This window comes from Xiphophorus hellerii, chromosome 20 (assembly GCF_003331165.1).
Source record: "Xiphophorus hellerii strain 12219 chromosome 20, Xiphophorus_hellerii-4.1, whole genome shotgun sequence".
In the NCBI taxonomy this organism is placed as follows: domain Eukaryota; kingdom Metazoa; phylum Chordata; class Actinopteri; order Cyprinodontiformes; family Poeciliidae; genus Xiphophorus; species Xiphophorus hellerii.
The window spans coordinates 32,932,382-32,957,426 of record NC_045691.1 but is presented as its reverse complement, the minus strand read 5'-3'; the positions used below and the strand labels follow the sequence as shown (position 1 = coordinate 32,957,426).

Genomic DNA, 25,045 nt, shown 5'->3' with positions numbered 1-25,045 from the left:
TATTTTTATGACTTGTATGTTAATTGTTGAACAACTTTTTCAAAGCAGTAATCCTGTTTACTTTGCCTTTCCATGTTTCCAGCTCCACCTCATCTCATCGAGAAGCCCCAAGACGTCCAAAAGTTCATCGATGACTCGCTGGTGTGGGAGTGCAAAGCCACAGGGAAACCGAAACCCTCGTACAGATGGATGAAGAACGGAGAAAACCTGGAATCTACAGAGGTAAAGTCTGCCAAATGTCTCCAAGCTCATAAAGTTCTAAACTTTGGGCACACCGACACGTTTTTACAAATTTCACTCTCAATCTTAGTAGCAAATGAAGAATACCAAACATTCATACTAAGCACACCTTTCTCTGCATTAATTATAGTCATCCACAAAAAAGCATTTATTTCAAAGGTTTTTAACCATGCCCCATTGTGCTGCATAGATCAAAGAAACAGGCCAAGTGTTTAAAAGCACCGTGATGTAGAAGCTACATTAATCATCTGCTAAATCTCTTCTTACCAACCTCAGTTATTAATTCTGTGCCACCGCAGATGAAAAGCAAGATTTTTTTTTTTTCAGACTCAAGACTTAATTCATTCCTTTGTGCTTCCTGCCCCCTCATTTTCCCCACAAGCAATTCTCCATCTCATCTTGGCATCTGAAAAAGTGTGATTTCTTTATTATTTATATTAGATTATTACATTTGATGTTTTTTCCCTTTTTTCTGAGTACCTTTAAGCTGACTGATTGGACACTGCGGCACAGCTTGCTTTTGATAAATAAACTGCCAATATGTTAATTTGCTTCATTATGCAAAGACGGTGAGAAACACACCGGAGGACACAGATCAGTGCTTGAGTGTTGTACATGAGGTAGGAATGAACCCGGGTCTGTCACCACGTAACCCGAGGCAGCGCTCCACTCAGCGCAGCCTCTTTCACATAAAATCAGATTTAGTTTACTGTCAGGGGAGCACAATCAACAGTCTGTTTTGCCAACAGCAACATGTTTTATCAACACCTTTTTATGGTGGTGCAAAAAAAAAATCTCCCTCTTGTTTCTTATAAGGTAGTTTCTTAAAAAGATTTAATATTCTATTACATTTGATGAGATTTATTTTCTTATCTTTATGTGGATGTACTTAGGAATTTATGATGGGATAAATAAATCCAAACGGTAGCGCTGGGAGTAAATGGCTAACCCAGTCGCCTGTCTGCGGATGAGGCAGTGCTTGGAGTGTGATTAAAGGTTACATCGACTGCCCCGACGTTTGTGCAGCACATTCCTCCTTAACATAGACATAATAAATGGATATATTCAGAAAGCATGGGTGAATGGATTAATCAGCGAAGGTGCTGCATTGTTTGAAATGCCACCATTAACCACTGCTGCTTAATGAGTGGAAGAGGGAAAGGTCAGCAGTGTGAGCAGCAGTGGTGGGGGGGCACTGGTTGTTAGTTATTACTGAGAATTGATTGAGGTCTTTTTTGAGTTGCTTCTTCACTGGACTGTATTTCTGCTGACAGTCTTCTGCCTGGGAAGAAGCAGCCGCCCTGTAAGAGGGAACGAGCGGCCATCTTGATTGTTGTCCTGAATATGCTATATTTGTGTTAAGGTACAAGACACTCTAGGGAGGCAAAGCAAGCCTTGTGACTGAGCAGACAAAACATGCTTTCATATTTACACAATTGTTTAGCCCAGCTGAACCACAGAATTGGTCTCAGAGATGTGGAACTTTGACTACACTTTCATAGGGGGCAATAATGGGGTAGTATGTACAATCTTTAAAACAGAGAAAAAGAAAGAATAAATCAAATGTATTCTTGTTTTCCCTTAAAGACAATGTAACTGTCAAAAGTACTTATAATACATTGATATTGTCAAGAAAACTGGCATAAGGGTATGAGATCTTTCCAGGCACACGCAGAAAAAGGTGCATAATGGCTTGGAAGACATAAAGTAATCTTGTAGTTTGATTAAAAGTTAATTAAGTTGAATAAGTCTGAATAATATGAGTATAAGTAATCACTCAATAACTTTCTGCAAAGAATCTCTGATTAATGATCTGTAATGATTTAACTATGTAATGATTATGTTAATGATTAACAAGAAAAAGATGTGATTTATTGTCAATGAATGTGAAGTTGTGATCATTTGAAATCAATTCAAACAGGTTTACACTGTTTTGAATGTGCTTAATGAGTTATAATAAATGATAGTGAATTATAGAAAAGAGAGGAATGCAGTACAGCCCTGATAACAGGAAATGTCGCAAGCAGTTCTGAACAGATGGCCAGGGCGCACAGGATGGGTGGTGCGGTGAGTTTGGCTGAGGCAACGGGAAATGGGGAAGTACGGGAACTTCCACTACGGTCAGCAAAAATAGGTTGGGAAATGTGGGGACTTTTTCATGAGAGACAGCAGATGTGAAGAAAGTCACGTAGACCAAACCCCCCCATACACACACATGGTGGAGAAATGTATAAAAACGGGCTGAAAAGAGGAACCAGTTGTTCCCAGTCCGGCGGCGCAGAAGAAGAGACAACCTGCGGGAGCAGATTGAGCTACGGACCGCACTTCAGAACCACGGGGGAGCTCGGACTTCACACCGCTAAGAAAGGACTGGGTCCCATCGCCCCATCTCTGGTTCTTTATTCGACCGTTGGTCTTGTCTCAACCCAGCAATTTCAAACTCTGCAACAAGACTTGGAGGAAGGACAAAGGTCCCTCAGGGATGAGGAACTGGGTTTTGCAAAAGGATTCGGACCCGTTCTGCTTTGTTTCCTTTCTAAGGAGGGTTTTTCCACACAAGGCAAAGACCTCAACCAAGGATGCTAGAAATTCCTGTTGCCAAAAGATCCACCATCGTCTGGGTATGAGTTGAATCTGCTCATTGAAATTCCATTCCAGAACGCGCGACTTAAGTTAGGGAAAGGAGATAGGGTAGTATGATTGTACATGTAAATTTTATTACACTGTTTTTGAATTATATACGATTGATTATTGATTTCTATGTCGCATATCCCTGCTTAAGCTTGCTTAATAAATTTATACTATAAAACTCTAATGAGGTTGGTGGACATTGGAATTAATAGAGTCATTTAATCTTTGTCCAGTTCTTTTAATTAAGGTAAAACTAATATACATGATTCCAGTAAATAGGAGGCTTCATAATTTCCTTTGGTGAGATTAAATAATGACCCTGGGACTTACATCTAAGTCACTAAACATAATCTAGCCAGTTCCAAGTGCAAGTTATGATTTAGAAAGTGAGCTACCGTTAACAGAAGTGGTTATTGGAATTATGCAGCTGCGAGGGCTACTCAGCTGATTGTTTCTTAACTGTAAAGGGTCATAACTTCTGGATTGAAGGTAGTTAGAGCTAGACGAATCACTTTCGCCACCAGTTTAAATAGATTATCTCTTATAGAGTACTTTTAGGGTAATACCCAGGTCTCAGAGATTTTCCGGACCTGTTAGACGGAGAACTGGTCAGTAGGCAGCCCTGGGAAGTAGTGAGGAGTGGGCGGGGCTGACTATTGCAGGATAACCTTCAATATCTATAGAGTGCTCCTATCCCAGTCTGCACGCACAGAGAGTCCCAAACTTGAACTCCCCAACATGTTTTTCATTTTCTTCCTTCTTTCGTTCTTTTAGAAAATACTAAAAGGTCTGTGCGCTTTGTATTTTTTAAGTTCGCCACTGGCTGAATTTTACTGTCATTTTCCGACAGTAAATGTGTTGTCACGGGGTGCCTTTCACTTAAAGCTGCAGTATGTAACTTTCATAAAAATATCTTTACATATTTGTTGAAATTGTCACCGTGTGGTGACAGCATAGTATGAGAAAGATAAAATGTGAAAAAATTTAGTTCCTTCCTTCCCCCAATGCTAACTAGAAGCAACCAATGAGAGCCAGGAGGCGGGTGTTAGTGCTGAAAATCATGCCCGTGTGCATGCCACTCAGCCCCTCACCACCCAACTCTCATTGCTCTCTGCTACAGTATAGCTTCCCTCCATCAGCACAGCCTGTAGTGAATGCAAATTTAGCAGCAAGTATATGAAAATGATTGACAGTGCTAAGACCCTCCTCCTGGCTCTGATTGGTTGTTTTCGGGTCAGGAGCGTAGCATTTCTTGAGATCGATCTTTTCACAGATGATCTGTCTCATTTTATACTGTCATGACATGATGACAGTTTTAACAAATATGTCAAATATGCAGCTTTAAGGGGGTAAGGGTAGAGCGCGAGTATCTTTTCAAAGCTGGATTTCTTGGGACGCCTTATGCTGCTGGTGTGGGCTGCCCTTTATACAGCCTGGCCTACACAGTGTTCACAGTCTCTGGAAGTAATTGATATGAAAATGGAAATCAGCGTATTACAGCATAATGTGAGGAGTTTATCACAAATATGAGGCAGCTGTAGAATGTGATTGACCTGGGGTCCTGGAAGATGACAGTGAACCAATGTGCCGATAACGCCGACTAATGGATCCACATGGTATCATCTGTGTTTTTTATCATTGCTGTTTTGAATGAGTGACTAACTGACTACATCATTGCTGCACTGATGATACCACCATCGATCCCATGCAAGTGGAGTCATTCACATAACCATTACTTTCCCTAATTATGCTGAAGTTGGAGCGTTCCTCCTGCAGGCTAAGGGCTGTAATACACCTGGCTCAGGAGACGACATACGACACAGACTGTGATCAGTATTTACAGCGAAACCAAACATCCACACATCACAAACTGTACTGTGAACAATCTTTAAACATGAGTAGATACTTCAGTCCAGGTGTGACTTTTCAATATACAGTCATATTAAAAAATTTGAATATGTGTTCCCTAATCTATTTAATTTGTTTCACTTTGTGAATAAAGTTGCTGACATAAATTTAATTTGTTAATATATAAACTTTATTTGTAAATAAATTTACAAAGTTAATTTATTTATAGTTAATAACTTTGAATATTGTTCAATAGTATAGCATAGATCATGGCATGAGCTGTTGAGCTGTCTGTGGGGATGCTTTTATTGAATTAACCATCACCAACAATTAACAATTTTCAGACAAATTAATATCTTTGTTTATTTTTCCTCTTCTTTTTTCTCAGCTTTTGAGCGAGAATGCTTCCGTTTCCAGTCTGGGGATCCAGTCGCCATGGTGGTTCTTTTTATGACCCACCGGGTGAAAAACTAATGCTTAGTCTGAATGTTCCTTTTCTTCTGGCTGTTTCCGTCTGAAGGACTTCAATCTCTTGATTTATTGTCAATGGCTTCTGGATTAGGATGGCTTTGCAATTAAAAGAAAACTCTTCAGTGAAAGAAGATTTAGTTCATTCAGAGGACGGATGACTTACTGTAGTGAACTACTTGAACCGGAGGTCTCCCTTATAGACATCTGAAGTAAAAGATTCCGATTTTAGGTAGTGAGTAATCCCATTAAAGTCAGGTTGACTGCTGTAGTTAAGGGCAGATGGTTAAAATTCCCTGATTTGCTTGTTAATTGAGGTTGTATCAAAGTAAGTAGGCTCAGTTTAAAGGTTTTGTTCCTCTCACTGCAAGCCACCTGGGAACTTTGTTCACGTCTGCTGCTGTGCTTGCTTTTCAGTCGAGTGCATATGGTAAATTAATCAAAGATCTTTGGAAGCAATAAGCAGATTTATCTTGCAGTTCTGCTCTGGTGAATAATAATACTGTGCAGCTCTGTAGTGGTATTTTCCTTTTCTTGTGTTTTGAAGATTAAACTCCGGAGATTAAGATTCATTTCGATTGATTCAGTTGTTGCTTTCTGTTACTTTTACATCTCCATATTTAAGGAAGGCAGTGAAGAGACTTCAGTTTTCTCTTAAACCCTTGGGTATTGCCTATCAATTTGAAAAAGAATACATGTTGATTTTTGCACTTATTTAGAAAGAGACTGTGAGAGAGAAGTTTTAGAAATTAAAGGGGAAGAATTATGTAAAATTTAATTTTTTGTGGATTGCACCACATTATATTGTTATTCCCTCATCAAAAACATACCTGGAGTGTTGACTTGATTCTTTTGTGCATGTTTGATTAATCTTTTAATATCCATGACAACCATTCAGCTGTGCAAAAACGCCTGGTTGGACCTAGTGCTGGCTTTGAGGATGCAGCTCCTCCTCAGAGTTACAGTTTCCAAGTTTCCACCTCACAGAGCAGCCCCTCCCCCCCCCCAGCTCCTTCAGGCTAGCCAGCAGCAATTAGCAAACACCTGGTGGAACTGCTGAGGTCATTATTGGAGCTACTGCTCAGTACAATGCTGCTAAAAAAAATTTATTAAAGGGACTTCAATACCTCTTCCTTAAAAAAGGAGCCATGTTGTGACGACTTCCTGAAGGCAGAGTTTCAGAACGAGCAGGAGTTTTTAAAGAGACAGGGGCCCAATTTCAAGGTGTTAAATAATTTTATCAAGTCATATTTAATATATATAGCATTTTCATAACTGCAATTAAGATTGTTACTGGGTTGTGCCATAAAATGGCACTATGTGTCTGAAAAACCCTTTACATTATGTGATAAAAATGTCATCTTTTTATCACACATTTTGTGTCTAAAAAAAGATAAATCTGCCACATATTCACTCTTATACTCTAAAAATGGGTCAAACATGGATTGTGGACTCTGCCATTAAAGGTCAAGAACAGTTTGTAACGAACATAAATAATGAGTAGATACTGCTCAAACAGTCCAGCAGCAGTCAGATGCAATGTTTTCATATATCAACACTAGAAATTCATAAATGTAATTTAACATTGTGCACATTTTTTTATCAACCAATTCAGTTTAGTGTTCAGTTCACATGACATGGCCAATCACTTTTGCACTGCAGAAGGGGTGCAGATGGTCCCCCCAGGTCCCAGAGCCAAAAACTGCTGATTTTAGAGGAATGTCATGGCTAATTAATAGCAGCTGTAAATGGGAGTGCTTCCCTCCTGCACAGACTGATACCCGCCACCGTTTGCCTGGCTCGCCAGAAGGGATGCTCGCCCCTGCACATCCGGAGCTGCTGAGCGTTATGGAAATTTCCGGCACAACCTACTCAAATGCAGGATTAGTTTGTGATCTCTCAGTGAGGACAGCCTCCGTTTTCATGTGACAGCACCTTAATCCTCCCCTCCCTTTGTGACTGGAGTTCAAATGGGCTCTAATGACACTGAAGGTGAGTCGGAGGAAAACACGGGAGATGGAGGACATGGAAAGCCGAAACCTCACACAGCTGCAGAGACGGATGACAGGCCCTAAAACATTTACTGCTTGTATTTAGGAGAGATAGAAGAACTTGAGATAAGACCAACATTTTACTGAACTGAGCCAAAAAACAGATACAGCCAAATATTGGTATAATGCAAGTTTGCCATCTCAAAGACAAATAAACTTCGCACTTGAACCTGAAGATATTTTAACGACCAAAAACAATGAGAAAGGAGGTAAAAACCACACAAAGCCACAACTTTACATAAAATAAATCATTAAGTATTTGTAAACAAAATTGCAGTTCAAAAAAAATTTTACCATCAAAATGGAAAATATTGAGCTCATTTTAGCCATTAGCTTAACCTGAGCTAATGATTCAGTGCGCTGCATCTTAGCACAAATTAGTAGGATCAGCAAGATGCTAAGTTTATACCAACACAACAACTAAATCTCTTATAATCTGGCATTGCAAGGAAGTTGATTTCTTACTGACAGGCGTTTATCTCAATAAGCAGAAAAAGAGTCTGTTGGAGATTAAATACTCAGCTGATCAAGTGATCCAGCCCAGTTTTTGGTTCATCGTGCTCTGCAGCCGTTAAACACATTTTAATTTGATGTCTCAACGATGAGCTTGATTTGCCCTGCAGGGGACTGAATCTGATAGTCCAAACAGATGAAGAGAAGCTCAGAACATTACCAGGTACACATCACTTAGTATGTAAAGGGCATACCTACGGGATCTGCAAAGCAATTTTCCAATGTTATGATATTCCTTCCCCTCTTATCCCTTCCTTCTGCTGAAGGGGAAACAGGCCCTGTGGTACAGCAGGGTGTGTGTGTGTGTGTGGGGGGGGGGGTGATATAAATAGGGCATGGTTTTACTTCTCTCTCATAAACATGTAGATTGATTAGGGTCATTTTCTGCTAGCCTGCTTCCATCCACCCAAGCCTTTCCCTCTATTAGTGATGAAAACCTAGATTTATTGCCACGTCTGTCACTTCTGTGCCATATTTCACATCCCCGCCTCGTGGCTGTTTTTATGTAGATGAGCTCTGGGGGAAAAGGCATATTAAAGGTGTGTGTCTCTGTGTCCACAGGAGCGCGTACAGGTTGCCAATGGGATTCTGTCAATCAGTCGGCTAACCCTGTCCGACGCCGGAATGTACCAGTGTGTGGCTGGGAATAAGCACGGCGAGGTCTACTCCAACGCAGAGCTCCGAGTCATAGGTGAGGCTCAGCGTCTCTGTGGCCTAGAGAGACACAAACTATGATATGGGGGACAACTGTGATGGCTACAGCTGTGTAATATATATATATATATATATATATATATATATATATATTTTAAATCAATACAATTTATTTATTGATTACATTTATTTTATGCAGACAGAACAAGCAACCAAATGAAAGTAGCTGCGTTTCCATTTCAAATGTCTTCGTCAATATGCTGCAGACCAAACCGTCATCCTCCCACCTCTTCCTGTCGTCTCCTTCAGCGTTTTTGCCAGTAGTAACGTCCGGATGTTGATCATGACTCATGTGATGTGATGGAAAGTTTTTCCATTGCAATTTACATGCAGTTCACAATTTAGTTTTGCGAACTATATCTATTTTGATAAGACCAAAACAACCATCTCATCCTAGCTCAAAACGTATTGAAAAACGTGAGTCTGAGCAAATTTATTTTTGTAATTTCAATTTGTGCAATTTTATGGTTAATGGAAGTGCAGTTAGTGCATGGCCATCCTGCTGCATAGAAAGTTTGATGGCATTATCAGAGATGCCATCAAACTTTCCCTTGTCTGTATCTGCAGTTTGATTTGTCTCCCTCCCTGTACGCCATGCTATCAGAAGACTCCCCACCTTTCTGACCACTAATTGAAAAGCATTAATTATAAGATGAATGTGTTTGACTGACAGTGATGTACATCAGATTTGTTCAGCTGAGAAGTCTTGGCCCATCTGCCTTGCCAAGATTGTCAGTCTTCAATCTCAGCCTCTGTTTCTCCTTCAACGTATCACATCCAGATGATGTTCATGCAAAACTCTCTTGTCAAAGGAAAGAAGTGCTGGTGGTTTGAGACGGTAGCATAGCTACAAATCAGACTTAAAACAAAGCGGGAGAATCACATGCTGTCTGACAGAGAATGATACTAATAAACTAACATCAAACTCCACATCAAGTGTCTGATTGCTAATTATGCAATCTCATCTCTTTGAATTATCCATGGTGGGAAATTCTGCTTCTTAATGAGCTCATTTTGAAGAAAATAAAAAACAGCCCGCAGTGCGACGTGTTTAATAGGAGATAAGAGGTCAGAGATAAATTAGGCAAAAGAAAGTCTTCACAGAGATGGTTTAACAGACAATTGTTGCAATTCTCTTCTCTCAGCTGTTGCCCCGGATTTTTCTCACAATCAACTGAAGAGTCAGACGCTGGTAAAAGTGGGAGGAGACATCCTCATCGAGTGCAAGCCCAAGATGTCTCCTTGGGGCGTGATCTCATGGCGGAAGGACAGCGAACCCCTGCAGGGGAGCAGCAGGTAAAACATCGTTTCACGTGGTTTGGTTGCTTCTGTCTCTCTGCCAGAACTGCTGGAGATTTCCCTTTAGCAAGGTTGAGATTCTTGAAGTGCTCTGCTGGGTGTGTGGATCTGTGTTTGAACAAACTGAAGATGGCCTAACAGACGAACATGAAGCTGCTTAGGGTTGCAAAGTGGAAAGAAAGTATTTCTATGCATTCTGCTCAACCCCTCAAGATATTCTTGTAGAACCACTTTTCTCCACAATTACAGATACAACTCTCTCTAACATCAGTTCTCAGGTAACTCCACAGATTCTCAGTTGGATATAAATCTGAACTGGGTTGGTCTAACTCTTCACGATGCTTTGATTGAAACTGTTCTGTAGAGTTTGGCCGATTGTCCATCTTTTTTTTTTTTTTTTACCCCTCCAGGGGGTCTTTTTGTGGGCTCTAGTGTCCCTTATATGACAGTAGACTGACAGGAAACGGTGAAGGAGAGGGGGGAAGACATGCGGCAAATGTCGTCGGGTCCGGGAGTCGAACCCACGATGGCCGCGTCGAGGACTCAAGGCCTCCAAATACGGGTCGCGCTAACCGCTACGCCACCACGGCACGCCCCCGATTGTCCATCTTGACGGTAAAGTTGAGTCTTTTGCTGCTTCTACCAGAATTTCCACCAGGAAGTGCCCATCTTGCTATCAGATACCATCAGTTTCTCCTGTCTCCTATAAAGAAAGGCATCCTCTACAGGAAAATGTTGCTGCCACCATGTTTTATTGTGGGGATGATGAGCTTAGGGTGATGTTCAATGTTAGTTTTTTGCTGTGACCCCTACATGGCTTATGGCTTCTTATGCCTTTGTTTCACCACTTTCCAACTCTTCCATAAAAGTCTGATTGGTGTTGTGCACAGCTGATACTTGTCTAGTGAGTAGAGCAGTAGATCTGTACAGCTCCTCCAGGTTCAAGGCATCCATACTTGGGGCATACATTGTGTGGAAGTCAGTGTGTAGTCAAAGTGGACTCAAAGTGGGCATCTGTCAGACACGTCTAAGCATAGGTACATTCTTACAACCATGCACTCAGTATGGGAAACAGTGCTCACATCCCCAACTGTTTTGTATGCGACACAGAGCTGATGAGGGTGAGACGGCACAATCAACCAGACTGCCACTTTGCAGCAATAACATTTGTGCGGTGGAGAAGAAACAGTGCTAGATGCCCAACTAACTAAACAAACTTGCATGTTTCCATTAGGATTGTGAGAATTGAAGGAATTTGCCATGAGAAATGTAGGAAATCAGTACTTTCAGCTATGAAATCTCAACCGTCTGTGGTTGAGATTTCATCCACTGACTGTTCGTCCACACTGCTCGAAGAATATATACAGTCTGTCTTTGTATGTACCAAAGGCCTCTTGACTTCTTTTCAGATTAAAGGCTCTCTCATACTCAGGTCTACTTCACACCATGGAGTTCTGTGTGTATTCAAGGCAGAATCAATGAGTACTCCAAGCAGATGTCCGCCAGACATGTCTGCGCATAGGCCAATCTTGATGACCATGTACTCTGTGTCACGCAGTAAGCTTGTTCACAGTAACAGTGTTCACATCAAACTATTCAGTATGCCACACCAAGGTGATACGGGTATTAGTTGGAACCATCTTGAGGACAAAATGTAGGAAATCAGTTTACTCAACGATGAAATCTCAGCCATCCGTGGACAGTGAGAGCCTTAATGCTGTGCATGTCCAGCTGGTGAGTTTAGGTAGACCACCATATTTTGATAGGTTTGGAGTTGTCTTATACTTTTCGTATGTTAAGATGTTGTGTTGAACAGTGCAGTGTGAGATGTTCAAGCATAATACATTCGCTGGTCTTCACAATGCTGCTTGTTCACGGCTTCCTCTAACAACAAAACTTTGAAATTCAGTCCCAATCTCTACCAATTAGGTCACTTCTGAATGTAATTATTTGCACTGTATTTTATTGAAGGGTATCAAATACAATCCACAGTTTATACTATTTATTGTTTTCTCCACTACCTGAAGATCCCGAATTTCTTTGTTTGAAACCATCCCAGTGCTTTCTTCTGAAAATGTAATCATGCCATCCTGACCCAAATAACTTAGTTTCTCAGTACTGCCTGGAAAAACATTCAATAAAAACTATAAAGCAGAAGGAGGAAAAAGTCAGTAATGGTGGAACCATAGTTGGAATGAATGTCTGGTAATGCAGCTGTTCATGGATCACATAGCTGGTATGAAGGGAACAGTGTTACTAATACAGTGTATCACTTTCTACACACACTACACAGAACGCCGTTGAATGTCACAGTTGTAGACTAGTTGGACAAACTGTCACACACTCACCTGTACCACTGCAAAGAAGAAAAGCTCCTCATTGTGGAGTTCTACGACCACAATGAGGAACGCAGCGTTCCCTCTCAGTCTGGACCAGTTCGTTTTCTGTTGCACTCACAAAAGAGAAGCGATGTTCATCAGAGGTTACTGATGTGCAATCAATACAACAGTCCTGTTCTGACCTCCACTAGGACTTTTGTGTGTCTAGTTTGCTTGTTTTCTCCTTGCATGCACGAGTTTTCCCGACCAGACTGTAGCTGTAGCATTTTACTGCTTTGGACAGGTATAGAAAACAAAGAGATAGAAATACAAAGTTTGTAAAATTAGCTACATAAGATGGAAGTTTTGCCAATAGAGAAGTTAATGTAGCAGAGTTATGAATGAGCTCTTTACTGGTATGATGCTGTAATTAAAACCAGAAGTTTACATACACTGAATAAAAAGACACATGCACCTTTTTTCTGTCTGAAGTTAAATCAGAGTTAAGTCTTGTTTTAGGTAAGTTAGAAAATAAGTTCTATCTACTAAATACCATAATAATGAGGGAATAAGTGAGAGATTTATTTATTAATATCTTCAAAATCAGAAGTTTATAGGTGGTCTAATTAATTAAGCCAGTTACTTTCCTGTTTGCACAAGTTCTCTTACATGGACTCCACGTTACCTTCTCAGTAAACTGTTTTGTGTTTTATACAATCATTCTAGATCAGGGGTGGGTAATCCTGGTCCTCGAGGGCCGGTGTCCTGCAACTCTTAGATGTCTCCTTGGTCCAACACACTTGAATCCAACAAATGAATCACCTCCTAAGTGCAGTCAAGTTCTCCAGAGTCCTGCTAATGACCTCATTATTTGATTCAGGCGTGTTGAAGTAGAGACACATCTAAAAGTTGCAGGAGACCGGCCCTCCAGGCCTGGAGTGTCCCACGCCTGGCCTGGGTCTTAAAATTCCAATATTCTGATGACAGAGATATGAATTACTTTGCTGGGTTATTTTGATAAAAGTTTCCAAACCAGGATTTGAAGGTAAGTCAGAGACACGGTGCAGGTGTTTTAAATTCATATACCCATGGTACATTTCAAAATGATTTAGTGAAATGTAACAAGATATATTATAAAATCAATACGAGGCTGAAATGCCAACGCAGCCAGGGAACAACAAGGCAATATTTTTTATCTGCCTCATCGCTACAGAAAAGCTGTGCACCAGTGGCCACCGTGTTGTTGCTTTAGCAAACGGAGTTCTTTAATAGGAATGCTTTTAAATTTGTAATATGACACCTTTCTTGAATTGCTGTGTAATGCTTAAACTTAACTTGGGGGTGTTTGCAAAGAGTCTAGCAGTGCATTTTGAAATGCAGGGAAATTCTTCATTCTATCTCCAGAGGGATTCCAAGGCACTCCTCACATGTGGTAGCAGCCGGCTGAGAGGAAGAGAACAGCATGAGGCCTAACTGAGTAATGGATAATGGGATCCACTGTGTTTTATCAGCAGCTCTTTGGTGGGGGCCAAGCAGACCAGCTGCTGGGTCAATTCAAAGTGCTAATCAAGTAGTTTTCACCTCAGTGGGGCGGGTGGAGGCTCCAGAAATCAAATGAGTCCACTCCTGACACGCTGCCAAGCTTCAGAGGAGCAGAGGGCGATCCCACAGTCCGACCTTGCGTGACCTCGGCGATGTGATTGTCTGCTTCACGTAACGTTGGAGCGTGTCTGTCTGGGTGAAGTGTGAAGTCTGGCCCTGAAGCGTCACTGCTGGCAGGGGGGGGTCACCCAGTGGGTGTCAGCACCCGAGCGCGGCTTCGCTCCGACAGCAGGGCTGTGTGCTCAGCATCTTGCCAAGGTTTTGCATATACACAAAGCAGTGTTGTTGCTTGTCAAACAAAAGTGGAAGGGGGATTTGCATAGTGGTTTTGCCCCTGGTGCCCTTCAGTTGCCCTGTGCCACTTCAATCACGCTGCACTCAGACCTTTTTGAATCTGTTGATTTGAGTTTATTGTTCAGAGTGATTTCAAATGTCTGGGACTGGAGTGTTAAACAGCCGTCACAACGGAGTGATTAACCAATCAGAGTTGTTGGTAATGGTGCTTTGGTGGAATTTATTTTCATCAAATTCATCTGCGTCTTGCATTTTTTTGTCTTCTGTTAATATACTGTTGGAAAAGTCTTAAAAAGCTCAGAATTTATTATTATTCATAGCTGGATACTCAGAAAAAATGGAAAAATAGTTGTAATTCCACATCTATTTCCCTGTTATGTTGTTGTAACAGCATCCATCCATTTTCTAACGCTTACCCCTAATGGGGTCATGAAGGGTGGTCACCTGGGACACCAGTGCTACACAGAGACAAACAGGACAAACAACCATGCACACATACACACGCACATTTTGTTATTTTGTTAGTTTAGTTAACTACGATAACCTTGTCACATATATCAGGTGAACTAATTAATAGTTCTAAAATGATTTTATTCCATATTTCCCTAGACTTTTGAACCCAGTTATTTTGTATTATATTGCAGAAATCTGTCATTTGGCTTCAGTTATCTTAGTCCTGGATTCTTTAAAACATTAGAAATGGCTTTGAAAGTCTTTCCAGATATGCAGATGATAAAACTTTGGTTTTCATCTGTTTTTGAATTTCTTTAGATTGAAGTATGATAGTTTTTTTTTAGTTTTTTTTTAGAGCTTTCAGTCTACTTCATGTTGCCAGTCAAGTTCTAGTTAAGTGAGTTCAGGTCAGGGTGTGGCTGGAGAAATTACTCCAAAACTTATGGTTATTGACAATCATTTCCAGAGTTACCAATGGGAGAAATGATGACTTCTAATAGGACCAGCTTGGTTTTGGATGGGTTTGTTCCCCTGGTCAGTGAACTCATCATTTGAAAAATTGCTTTTTGAATTTTCTCAGGTCACCTCTATCTGATCTGGAGTATTTAAGTGTCACAAAAAAGAAGCAATTTCATCCATCCATTCAGTTTTTTGTCCTGGCTTTCAAAGTTTTAAAACAGGAAGGTGAATGAATACAATTTACATATTTGTAAACCTTCCTACCATGAAGTGTCATTAATTATGTACATTAGAAGTTTGTATGACTCTGCATGAGAGAGCAGTCACATTTTAAAGCAACATGTAATGATATTTTAAAACAAATATCAACTTTAGCATATTTTAACACCTACTTGATTTTCTGCTTTTATTTTGTTGGTTTTAACGTCAGTTTGTAATCGGCTTGTTGCCCATTAAAAAATGATCTGAGTCTCAGACTACCTGGTAGGCTGCTCCTAAATTAAAGAGAAAATCACAGCTTCACAATCACAACTCAACTCAGTCCACCCTGGTTCATATTGAAATGATTTCTATCCCAGAGGCTGTAGCCAGCCAGGAATTAGAAAAGCCGTTTACGTAGCTTGAAAACACGTCAGCTCCTTTAAATGTGCTGATTGTGTCTTTCCTTGTCTCTCTTCCCTATTATCTGCTTCTCTGCTCATCCGTGACATATGCACACTCGTGCCACGCTGTTGTGCACATCACAAGGAAAAATGCTCAGCATCTGCTGCGGTAATCATTGGACCAATCTGCCTTTTAAACGCACTCTCAGTAAAATCTGTCATGGCTTTGGGCTCACTTTGGCGTTAAGTCATATCATGCTGTCTGAAATTGTGACATTACTTCTGCTCTTTGCATTTTGACTAATGGATGTGATTTACAAATTTTCTTGTTTCTGTGTCATGGCATAATTCTTGAAATGATGTGAGATGTTTGTGTTGCACAGGAGTTGAACCCTCAAGAAATTCATCTGGTCAAAATGAGGTGTTCATGAACTGGTTCTGCTTGGTTCATCTGAGTTATTGAACTGCTTTGAAAGGGGCAGTATTATGCAAATTTGACCTGTTTGAGCTTTGCATCATGTTATAATGCTATAAAGTTATATATGTTATGCCATTTTATAGCACAATCGAGGAGAGCTATGTTAACTGCAGTTATAAAAATGCTATATAAATATTAAATATGACTTAAATGAAAATTTACTTCCTAATTTAATACTTCTGTCTCTTTAAGAAAGTCCTGCTCTTTCTGAAACTCCGCCTTCAGGAAGTCATCACAACATGGCTCCTCTATTAACCCTTTAATAGAGAAAACAAATTTACTAGTGTTTCTCTGAGAAGTAGATCCTATAATGAGCTCAGTAGATGTGCACTTCCACCAGGTGTTGCTAATTGCTGCTGGCTAGTCTGAAGGAGCTCAGTGGGGGGGGGGTTGCAGGAAGGGCTGCTCTGTGAGGCAGAAACTTGGAGACTGCAGGTCTGAGGAGGAGCTTTGCCTTGAAGGTGGAGGTAGATCCACTGAGGTGTTTTTCACAGCTGAATGGTTGCCATGGAGATTAAAGAATCAAGTCAACACTCCAGGTATGTCTTTGATGAGGGAATATTATAACTCATTGATGTAAATCTCAAAAAGTCAATTTTACATAATACTGCTCTGTTAAAATCCGCTCACAATGGTCTTAAAAAGTCTTCAGTTTGAGTTGGTGGAACCAGCAGAAGCCCTGAATGCTGTTCACAGCACTACGGACAGCTGCGATGCTATATGCCCGTATAAACCTCCTCAGTTCCATTGATTTTGATGACCTTGTTGAGTTGCTTGTAGCACCTGTTCCAGATACTTTATCTATTTACTCAATAGCAGTATTTTAGAAGCAGACCTGCCTCCACATCTAGGAGATAAAAGGAGGCACAAAGTCAAGTTTCGACACACTTTGTTCTCTCGAATCAGTAGATGTAACAGAGCGTTTGACTTCAGCCTCGGTTAGTTTTTGGTTTGTTAGTTGTTGTTTTTTCTTACCAGGAGCTGTGAATCATACACCACCAATCTGTTGTGCTGCAAATTCCCAGTTGAGTTTGGAAGACTCCCTGCCCACCCGCAGCCTCTCCCCCATGCTTCATGCAGCTACTGCAAGCACAGCCCACCGTCCAGATGATTACGCTGCAAATGATGGAGCCAAATAAACATTTTTTTCTTACTCATTAGCTGTGTGCTATAAGCTTTGAATCACGTTTCTGCACGTACTGTGTACGACCCTGATGAAATAATTACGTTTGTGTGCATGAGCAGTTGCGTGCGTGCATGTCTGAGCCGGTCTGCACGGTTACACAACTGTGCAGAAAGGTGCAAAATCATTAGAGGTAGCTGTGAACCCCTTTTGTTGAAGATTAATTGCCTTAATTGCGTTAGCACTCCAGAGTGGCTCCGGCAGAAAGGGAACCTGTGTCACCAGCTGGATAATCCATCTTCATAGCAGCAGCCTCGTTTTTCTTTTTTCTTTTTTTTTTTTTTTTGGTAGGACACCGGCAGAAGGAGGGTATGTCTTATCTACCCCAGACAACCCTGCAGGGACGAGGTTTAGATGACATCAGCTGGAACAAAGCAGCTGAGAGCGCAGAGCAGAGCAGAGCGGAGCAGGTCTTGCTGATCAGGATGGGAGCGGGCCCTGCCAGCTACACACACCAGCCTGCAACAGCATTTGAATATGTCACTACTGAGGAGAAATGGAGTGTGTCAGGTTGCTCGCGGCAGGCGAGTTCAATCAGCTGTTGTTTCACAAGCTGCAGCGTTGAGTCTGCATTGCTGCCTCTTGCATTAAGCACAGGGACAAATACTCCATGTTTCTTTCCTAAGACAAACATTGGACCTTGGACCTTTGAGTCTGTTCATGTAGGCGTCATCCAAGTTTCACACTCCCAACACGGAAGGTAAAAGTACACTGCAAAAACACAAAATCTTATTTATGACCAATCCTGTCACAATAAGCAATTAATCAGTTAATCTTGTGATAAATTAATCTGATGTTTTGATGGGCAATTTATTTACGGTCTCTGATGTTTGTGGTTTTTATTTTCATTTTATTTATTGTTTTTGGTTGATGTGTTTTATTTTTATATATTTAAAATGTCTTCCTGTTCCATCGATACAAAACTAAAGTTTATTACTCTTTCAGAAGGCAAACTTGCATCATCATTAAATTGGCTGGAAATTGTCTCAAAACAACAATAATATCATGTGTTGTGATAATTAATGTTACCGTGACAAACCTACTTACGACGAGGTATTTTTCCATATATGAAATAATCGGCCAGTGGAACTGATACTTTTCCTATCTTAATCAATATTAAGGAATTATTTAAACAATCTCCTATTTCTTGCTGAAAAGCTACTTGAAAGTTAATTTTGTCTTATTTCAAGTGAACTAAGATGTGGGCACATCTTAGCAGCTCTACACAAACATGAAGATATTTTGCAATAGATTCTGAAATCAAGTCAAATAGTTCTGGGGAAGTTAATGCCAAAAATGATAATTTACCTTTTTTATATTCTGACTTTTTAAAAAATTGTTTATCTTGGTTTCACAAGTTTTTGAATTAATAAATTTAGATGTGAGTTTTATCCTTGCTTGTTTCTGCTTTGAACTGTTGATCCATTTTGGTGCACATTTCACAGAATGAGCAGCAAGCAGCAGATTAATCAGTGAGCATGACAAATGTTGGTATCAGGATGTTCTCTGGCTCATATTGTTGCCTGGAGCAGTTTACAAATCATCAGCTACATTTGTTTGGTACTTCAGCTCATGTCTTTGAATGTTTAAAGCTAATAGGAAACCACGCAAGGAGCAACTAATTTACTACATGCAATCTCAAAATAAGTGTTTCAGCTTCCCTAACCTTATTTTATGTAAAAAAAAAAAAAAACCCACATTAATATTTGTTTTGAACAAAATCTCAAGGTTTTGGCTCGGAAAAAGACCACGAGTCATTTCTCCTGCTGATGCTACACACATGCATTTGATTTGGTTGTATTTACCCAGAATCCCTTGCCCTTTGGTCAACTTCCTGCTTTAGGAGTGGTCTCCATTCACACATATGCTCCAGATTTCACTTGAACCAATCCAAGACCAGAGTTCTCTCTTTTGGTTTGCATCAGAGCTCAGTTGATCATTGAACCTCTGCAAACAAATCAGACTTTCTAAACAAAACTGGAGTTTAACTAAAGCGGCATAAACAGGGCTGGTGTGAATGCAGCCTGAGTGAGTATCAGGGGTGACTATGGCTCTGTGGGTCTTGTGATCTGAAGGTTGTAGGTTTCAGCTCCAGCTTCCTGCCACACGTTGAATTGCCTGTCAGTCTGTGGTATTGGTTTATAAATGTGTGTGCAAATGTGAATGTCACTCACTTGATTGGGAAAGTGCTATAGTCCATTTATGCCAAAGGTATTTCTTTGAAATATGGGGATTTAGAATAAAAATCTGGTGTCTTCTGATTGTAACCTGAAAACCAAAAATCTTTCAGGGGACAAAACGATTGTCAATCTTCTGCTGTGGCTGCTTTGGTCCCCCAGACTGAACCCCTTGGGGGGGCGAGCTGAAGAGAACAGCCATTTACTCTATACATGAGTAAATGTTTAGAAGCCCATCTGCTCAGAAAGCTGCATTCCAGAAAGAATCAGTGTCAAGAGAACACCAACGCTGCTGAAGAGGCGTAAGCATTGAACTTTGCACTAATTTCCTTTATCACACTTTTCTTTCCCTTATGCTGCTGCGCTGTTTGAGGAGATTTTAATAAGAATCCTGTCACATGTCTCAGGGCTTAATTTTATGAAGACTTTGAAATAATATACGCTGTAGGGAAACAGGTGTAATAATAAATGGTATAATTTAATGATCCGCGTGAACGGATGGTCCACCGGCGTTATTTCAGTCTCCTCATTTCTCAGGACGCACGCTGTTATGCTCATCAAAAAAACACAGTGTTTATCATGTTTAAAAGTCACTTCGCATTTATTTCCCATCAAATCTCTAATTTCCCCCCATTTGGCTCTAATGGAACATCTGCTTGTAAAGAGGAGCTCCAACTCTCCTCGGAGGTTGGCGGTGAGTGAGTGGCGCCGAGGCTGAATACTGAAAGCTTCTGCACCCACAAGGCCTTCTTTCATCACCTCGCCTCCAGTCGAGGTGTGCTACCTGAGAAGACGGCGGCGGCGGACAGCTGACTGTGTCTTTTCATTTCTGCCGGGCTGCCACACACACCTCTGCGCTTCTTTCCTCTCTCTCGAAAGCGACGTGAAGGAGCTCGGTTTGCAACCGCCCCCCACCTCGATGCTGAGAATGGAAGCAAAGTGAGGATTAGTGCTTTGCTGATGCTGCCAGTTGCAGACAACACCCAGCACTGTTCAGAGGTGCACACACACACACACACCCCTCCATACACACACATACACAACGGTGCTACAGATTAAATGTTTTATTTATCCAAACATGTGTCGGAGTTAGAGCTGCTCAGGAGGTGGAAATAATCTTATTGGTTGCTTCAGACTTCGACGGGCTGAAATCTGCTTTTCTTTAGGAGGGAAACTCAGGTAAATGGTTTCATTGGTCGGTACTAGATGTACTACCAGACCGCCTTTATAACTGACATCCTCTTTTTATTCATTTGTTCCCATTCATGTTCCAAGATGAAGGGGTTTAGGGACTTGTGAAGTTTTCAAGGTATTTCAAATGAACACTTTACTGTCCCACTCATGTCTGGGACTAGTGTTGATTTTCATGGCGTATGACATGCTAGTTTGAAGTTTCTCTGGGGTTATTTATTGGTGGGTTTTGATGAGTATGAGCACATTGTTGTTGTGGATTATAGGCATTGAAAATACATTTTTCTGTTGATAGTCCTGATTAAGGTCTATTGGTTTTAGTGAAAAGTTTAAACAAACTAGCCAGACTAAAGGACTTTTACACACAGAAGGCAGCGTAGCTCCCTCTCCATTCATTTCCTTCAGAACTTGTTCAACAAGGTAACAATTGGTTGCCCTCCTCCAACAAATCGACCGGTGAAATTTGTGCATGTCAAATTTGGAACTCACACATGTAGACGCCCATTGCCCGTTCACACACGGGCAATGTTGAACTTTTGTCATTGTCGCTGCTGTTGCTAAGCGCCCCGTTTGTAGGTTTGTGGTTTGCCTTTCACTGTTGTTAGTCGATCAAGCACATAAGACTTCACATCAACCATTCTAATGTCATCATAGACTTAACCCTCTATAAAACTAAAGGCCACAGTCTGGTTTTCAATTTGTCTTGCTGTTTCCTTGTAACTTGTGACTTAGCTGGAAAAGAACACACTCTTAGGATCTGCATGTTGCTAGGGAACGTCGCAGTACATGTTCATCTACTGAACAGAGTATTGTTAAAGACAGCTAATGCGCTAAAAGTAAGAATGTGTCTTCATTGTGTTTTTAGTGACAGTTGTTTTTCAGTGGGGTGTACTTTATAGTAATAGGTTTCCAGATGAGCAGGCAATGAAATGTAGACCATGGTGAACTGAAATGGATGGATTTGATTTTCAAGTACTGCCTGTAATACAAAATGACCATGGTGTCTACCAGGAACGATTGACAAGCAGACAGACTAATAACTGATTCAGTTTGATCCATTATGGCTCACAGATAATCCATGTCATATTATCTTTTGAAAGTTTTTTTTTTTGGCTCTATAGGTAATGTGAGAAGGGGACGACATGTGGCAAAGGTCATTGGGTCAGGACATAGTCTTTAACACAATCTGTTAGACATAAATCTTTTCTACTTTTGAAAACAAACAAACAAAAAATGGAAATTCTTAGTTTTATTGCAAAGATCTTGTCCTTATGAACACATTATTGCATATCAACATATCATCACATCATCGCTGTATGAAATCTGTCTTCACATTTACAAGCAGAATGAATGATAATGTTAGCTTTGTGAAAATGTAAATGAAACATTTAAGAAGCTTTTGATCTCTGATCTCTCTTGGGCTTTTATAAAGATAATCTGAGCTAACTTTTGTGTTACAGTCACCACTGCTACCGGCCGTTGTATTTAGAGACAGACGAACCAATTTCAAGATGAATCTTATTTTCAGCTAATATTTCTGTACCTCCTACATCCCAGTGCGCCGTTCAGGGGCAGAATGGAGCTGTAAGACTTCACATCATCTAACACCATATTTTCATCCATCAAACTGACTGAGCAGTTGTTGAATTAGCTCCTATTTTCCTCCTCTCTCTTTTCCAACTGGTCTTACTTTGTTTTTGTTTGTTTTTTTAAGAAAAAACATATAGAATTTTTTTGAATAAACTCAAATAAATCTTTAAACTGCAATAAAGTGAATTCTGAGATGTTTTCTGAGATTAGGTCGGAAAACTCTCTCTATTTCCTCCTGCATCCCGTGTACGGCTTGCTGGGATTATTTTTATCTGGGAGATGATGGCTGATATCATTTTTCAAAGTGTGAATCCACTGGTGCAGCATGTGTAATCCATCTTGGTTCCTCTGACAATTTCCTGTGAAACATGTGTGTTCTCTTTATTCCTGAAGGGAAGCCTCGGCACACGAGTACAGATGAATATCTCTGGAAAGGGAATAAAGCGCAGCCGCAATTTGCGATTAGAGGAATCTTCTGGAAGTACACACACAAATCCCCCTCTGCCCTGGGCCGATAAATTTCTTCCCCTCGCAAGTGCAATTACCACCACAATCGCATCATCCTCCATGGAAAGGAATTAGACTGTTTGGCTTGTTTCATGAGATGGCCTCAAATCAAGGAAATAATATTTTTCAAGTAGCTTTATGTACAATGTAGCGGTGGGCGATATGGACTTAACCTTGATATTTTGTGGAACTATTGTGGTAACAATAAAAGTGGTGATAAGAACTATTTATTATTTTTAGGTGACTGTATAACTATGACTGCATGGCACAGCATTCATAACCCCACAAACATTAATACTGCTCTTGGAAAATTGTGTAATACACATCTTTAGGAAACCAGTTAGGTAAAGAAGTGTGATTTGAATCACTAAACCACACACAGTAATTGTGTTTATCATATCATATTTTCAAATTAATTAGATTTTTGATACCATCAATGAAGAAACAGTGGAGAAAATAGTGAAAGTAACACAATACAGTTTTTTCTTTTTTTAACATCATAAATTGGAATTGATCACAACAATAAATCTAAATTTTTATGAAAAGAAATTTAGCACGAAACAAATGATACATTAAATGCCCTCCCTCTTAGTACAAGTTATCAATATCGAGGTTTTAAAATGTTCTGGGTTTAAAACTGTAGAAATGTTTTCCTCTGGGTCTCCCAATGGGATGTGCCTGGAACACCTTAGGCATCCTAACCAGATGCCTAAGTCATCTCAACTGGTTCCCCTCAATGCGGAGGAGCAGTGGCTCTGCTCTGAAGCCTATCAGTAAGGGGGAGTCCAGACACCCTGCGGAGGAAACTCATTTCAGCCGCTTGTATACTCAGTCATGTTCTTTCAGTCACTGCCAAGAGTTTGTAACTATAGATGAGGATAGGAGAGCCTCAACGTTTGACTCAGCTGCCTTCACCATGACAGATCAGTACAGCGCTCACATTACTGCGACACAGCACCATGTGACTATGTTGATCCCCTTCCCCATTTTTCCCTCATTTGCTTCAATTTTTGTACTTGGTCCAGGACTTTGGAAGGTGGATAGTTGCCGAAGACAGGAACCTTGGCAGCCTAATCCTCAGCTACAGAACATGGCCCTTTGCTTACAACACAGGCAAATTACAATTGTTGCTATCGAGGGGTTTGTCCAAATCCAAGGGCTGCATCCTTCGAAGGCCACATCTGATGCCTTTAGCAGTGCAGCAAAGGTTGTCCACATTTGAAGACACCTTCATATGTGGACGAATGCCTCCTTCTTTTCTCAGATTCCACATCTCACTTCCAATTAGCAATTAGCATTTATTACCGACAGTATTTGGCAATTAATAAATAAATCTGAAATCTGTCGTCATGGCCAACAAAGGATTCTGCCTACCCGGTCGGCCAGGTAGGCAGACTTCAGAGGCAAATCCAGAATGTTTTATAATATCCAGGCATTTAAAACCTAAAAGGATTAAACAGAGCAATTTTGTTATACTTGTTTATCCTGCCAATACTCTTCCTTGCCCTCGATACCTAACTGATTAAGAGACATGTCATAGTATGACAGTATGTTTCTTAAGACGTGCCATACGTGCTTAAGAAAGCTTTCTTCTTTTCTTGAAAAAATACAGTTTTCTATTGAATACTAACATCTTCCCCTGATTTGATGCCTTGTATCAAGTTGCTTATATGGAAGATGTCTAACTTGGAGTCGCTTTCTCTCAGAATATTTGCATTGCTCTCTTGCTCATTCCTGCTGTATCTAGCACAAACGAAAAACATGAAAGATAGGGAGGAAACTTCATTTAGCAGCCGAGGCTATTGGAAAAGTGCACTTTCTCTGTTTACATTATGGTAATCCACAACAGAGCAGCTGCTATGGTTTGAATTTCATAGAATAGGAGATTAATAACCGTGTCACAGCCCTGCCCCATAGCTTGTTTCTGAAAAGCAACGATACTTCCAAAGTTAGCTAGCTGGTGCCCTGGAGACAAGACTTTACACACAATGAACCACAGGAGAAAAAAATCATCTGCTGCACCGCCTGCAACTTACTCCTCTATTAATAAGAAGAAACAGTATGTATCCCTGCTTTACAGCTGCAGTGCTTTTGTGGAGATTTGGTGTGCAAGTGCTTATTTTCTGTCAGTCATTCTTAATCATTTGCTCAGCTTTAAGCACAAGCTCACTGCGACAAAAGAACTTGTGATTTTGTTTTTGGGCTGTGACTGACACTTCCAAAAGATGGCTGTCAGGCTGGCATTTTCTACCAGATTGGTGATAATTATCTGTAAGGTACAGTGCTTTCAGTTCAAGGATTGATGGACCGAACTGTAATTAGACTTGAAAAAAGTGAACAGATTCCACACTGCTTTTCTGGCTTTCTTCTGTAATCTACTCTATTGGTTCTATACACTTGGGAAAAGCAAAGATAAGCCATTTTTCT

General features: G+C 40.5%; 1 protein-coding gene across 2 annotated transcripts in view; it reads left to right on the top strand.

Annotated features, from left to right (window-relative positions):
- Positions 1–25,045, top strand: part of cntn4 (contactin 4) — a 242,934-nt gene that overhangs the window by 168,587 nt on the left and 49,302 nt on the right. For both annotated transcript variants that reach the window (XM_032549067.1, XM_032549066.1), the window contains exons 9-11: positions 83–222; positions 8,313–8,442; positions 9,611–9,761. In XM_032549067.1, coding sequence (XP_032404958.1) covers positions 83–222; positions 8,313–8,442; positions 9,611–9,761 — 421 coding nt within the window. The remainder of the gene's footprint in view (positions 1–82; positions 223–8,312; positions 8,443–9,610; positions 9,762–25,045) is intronic.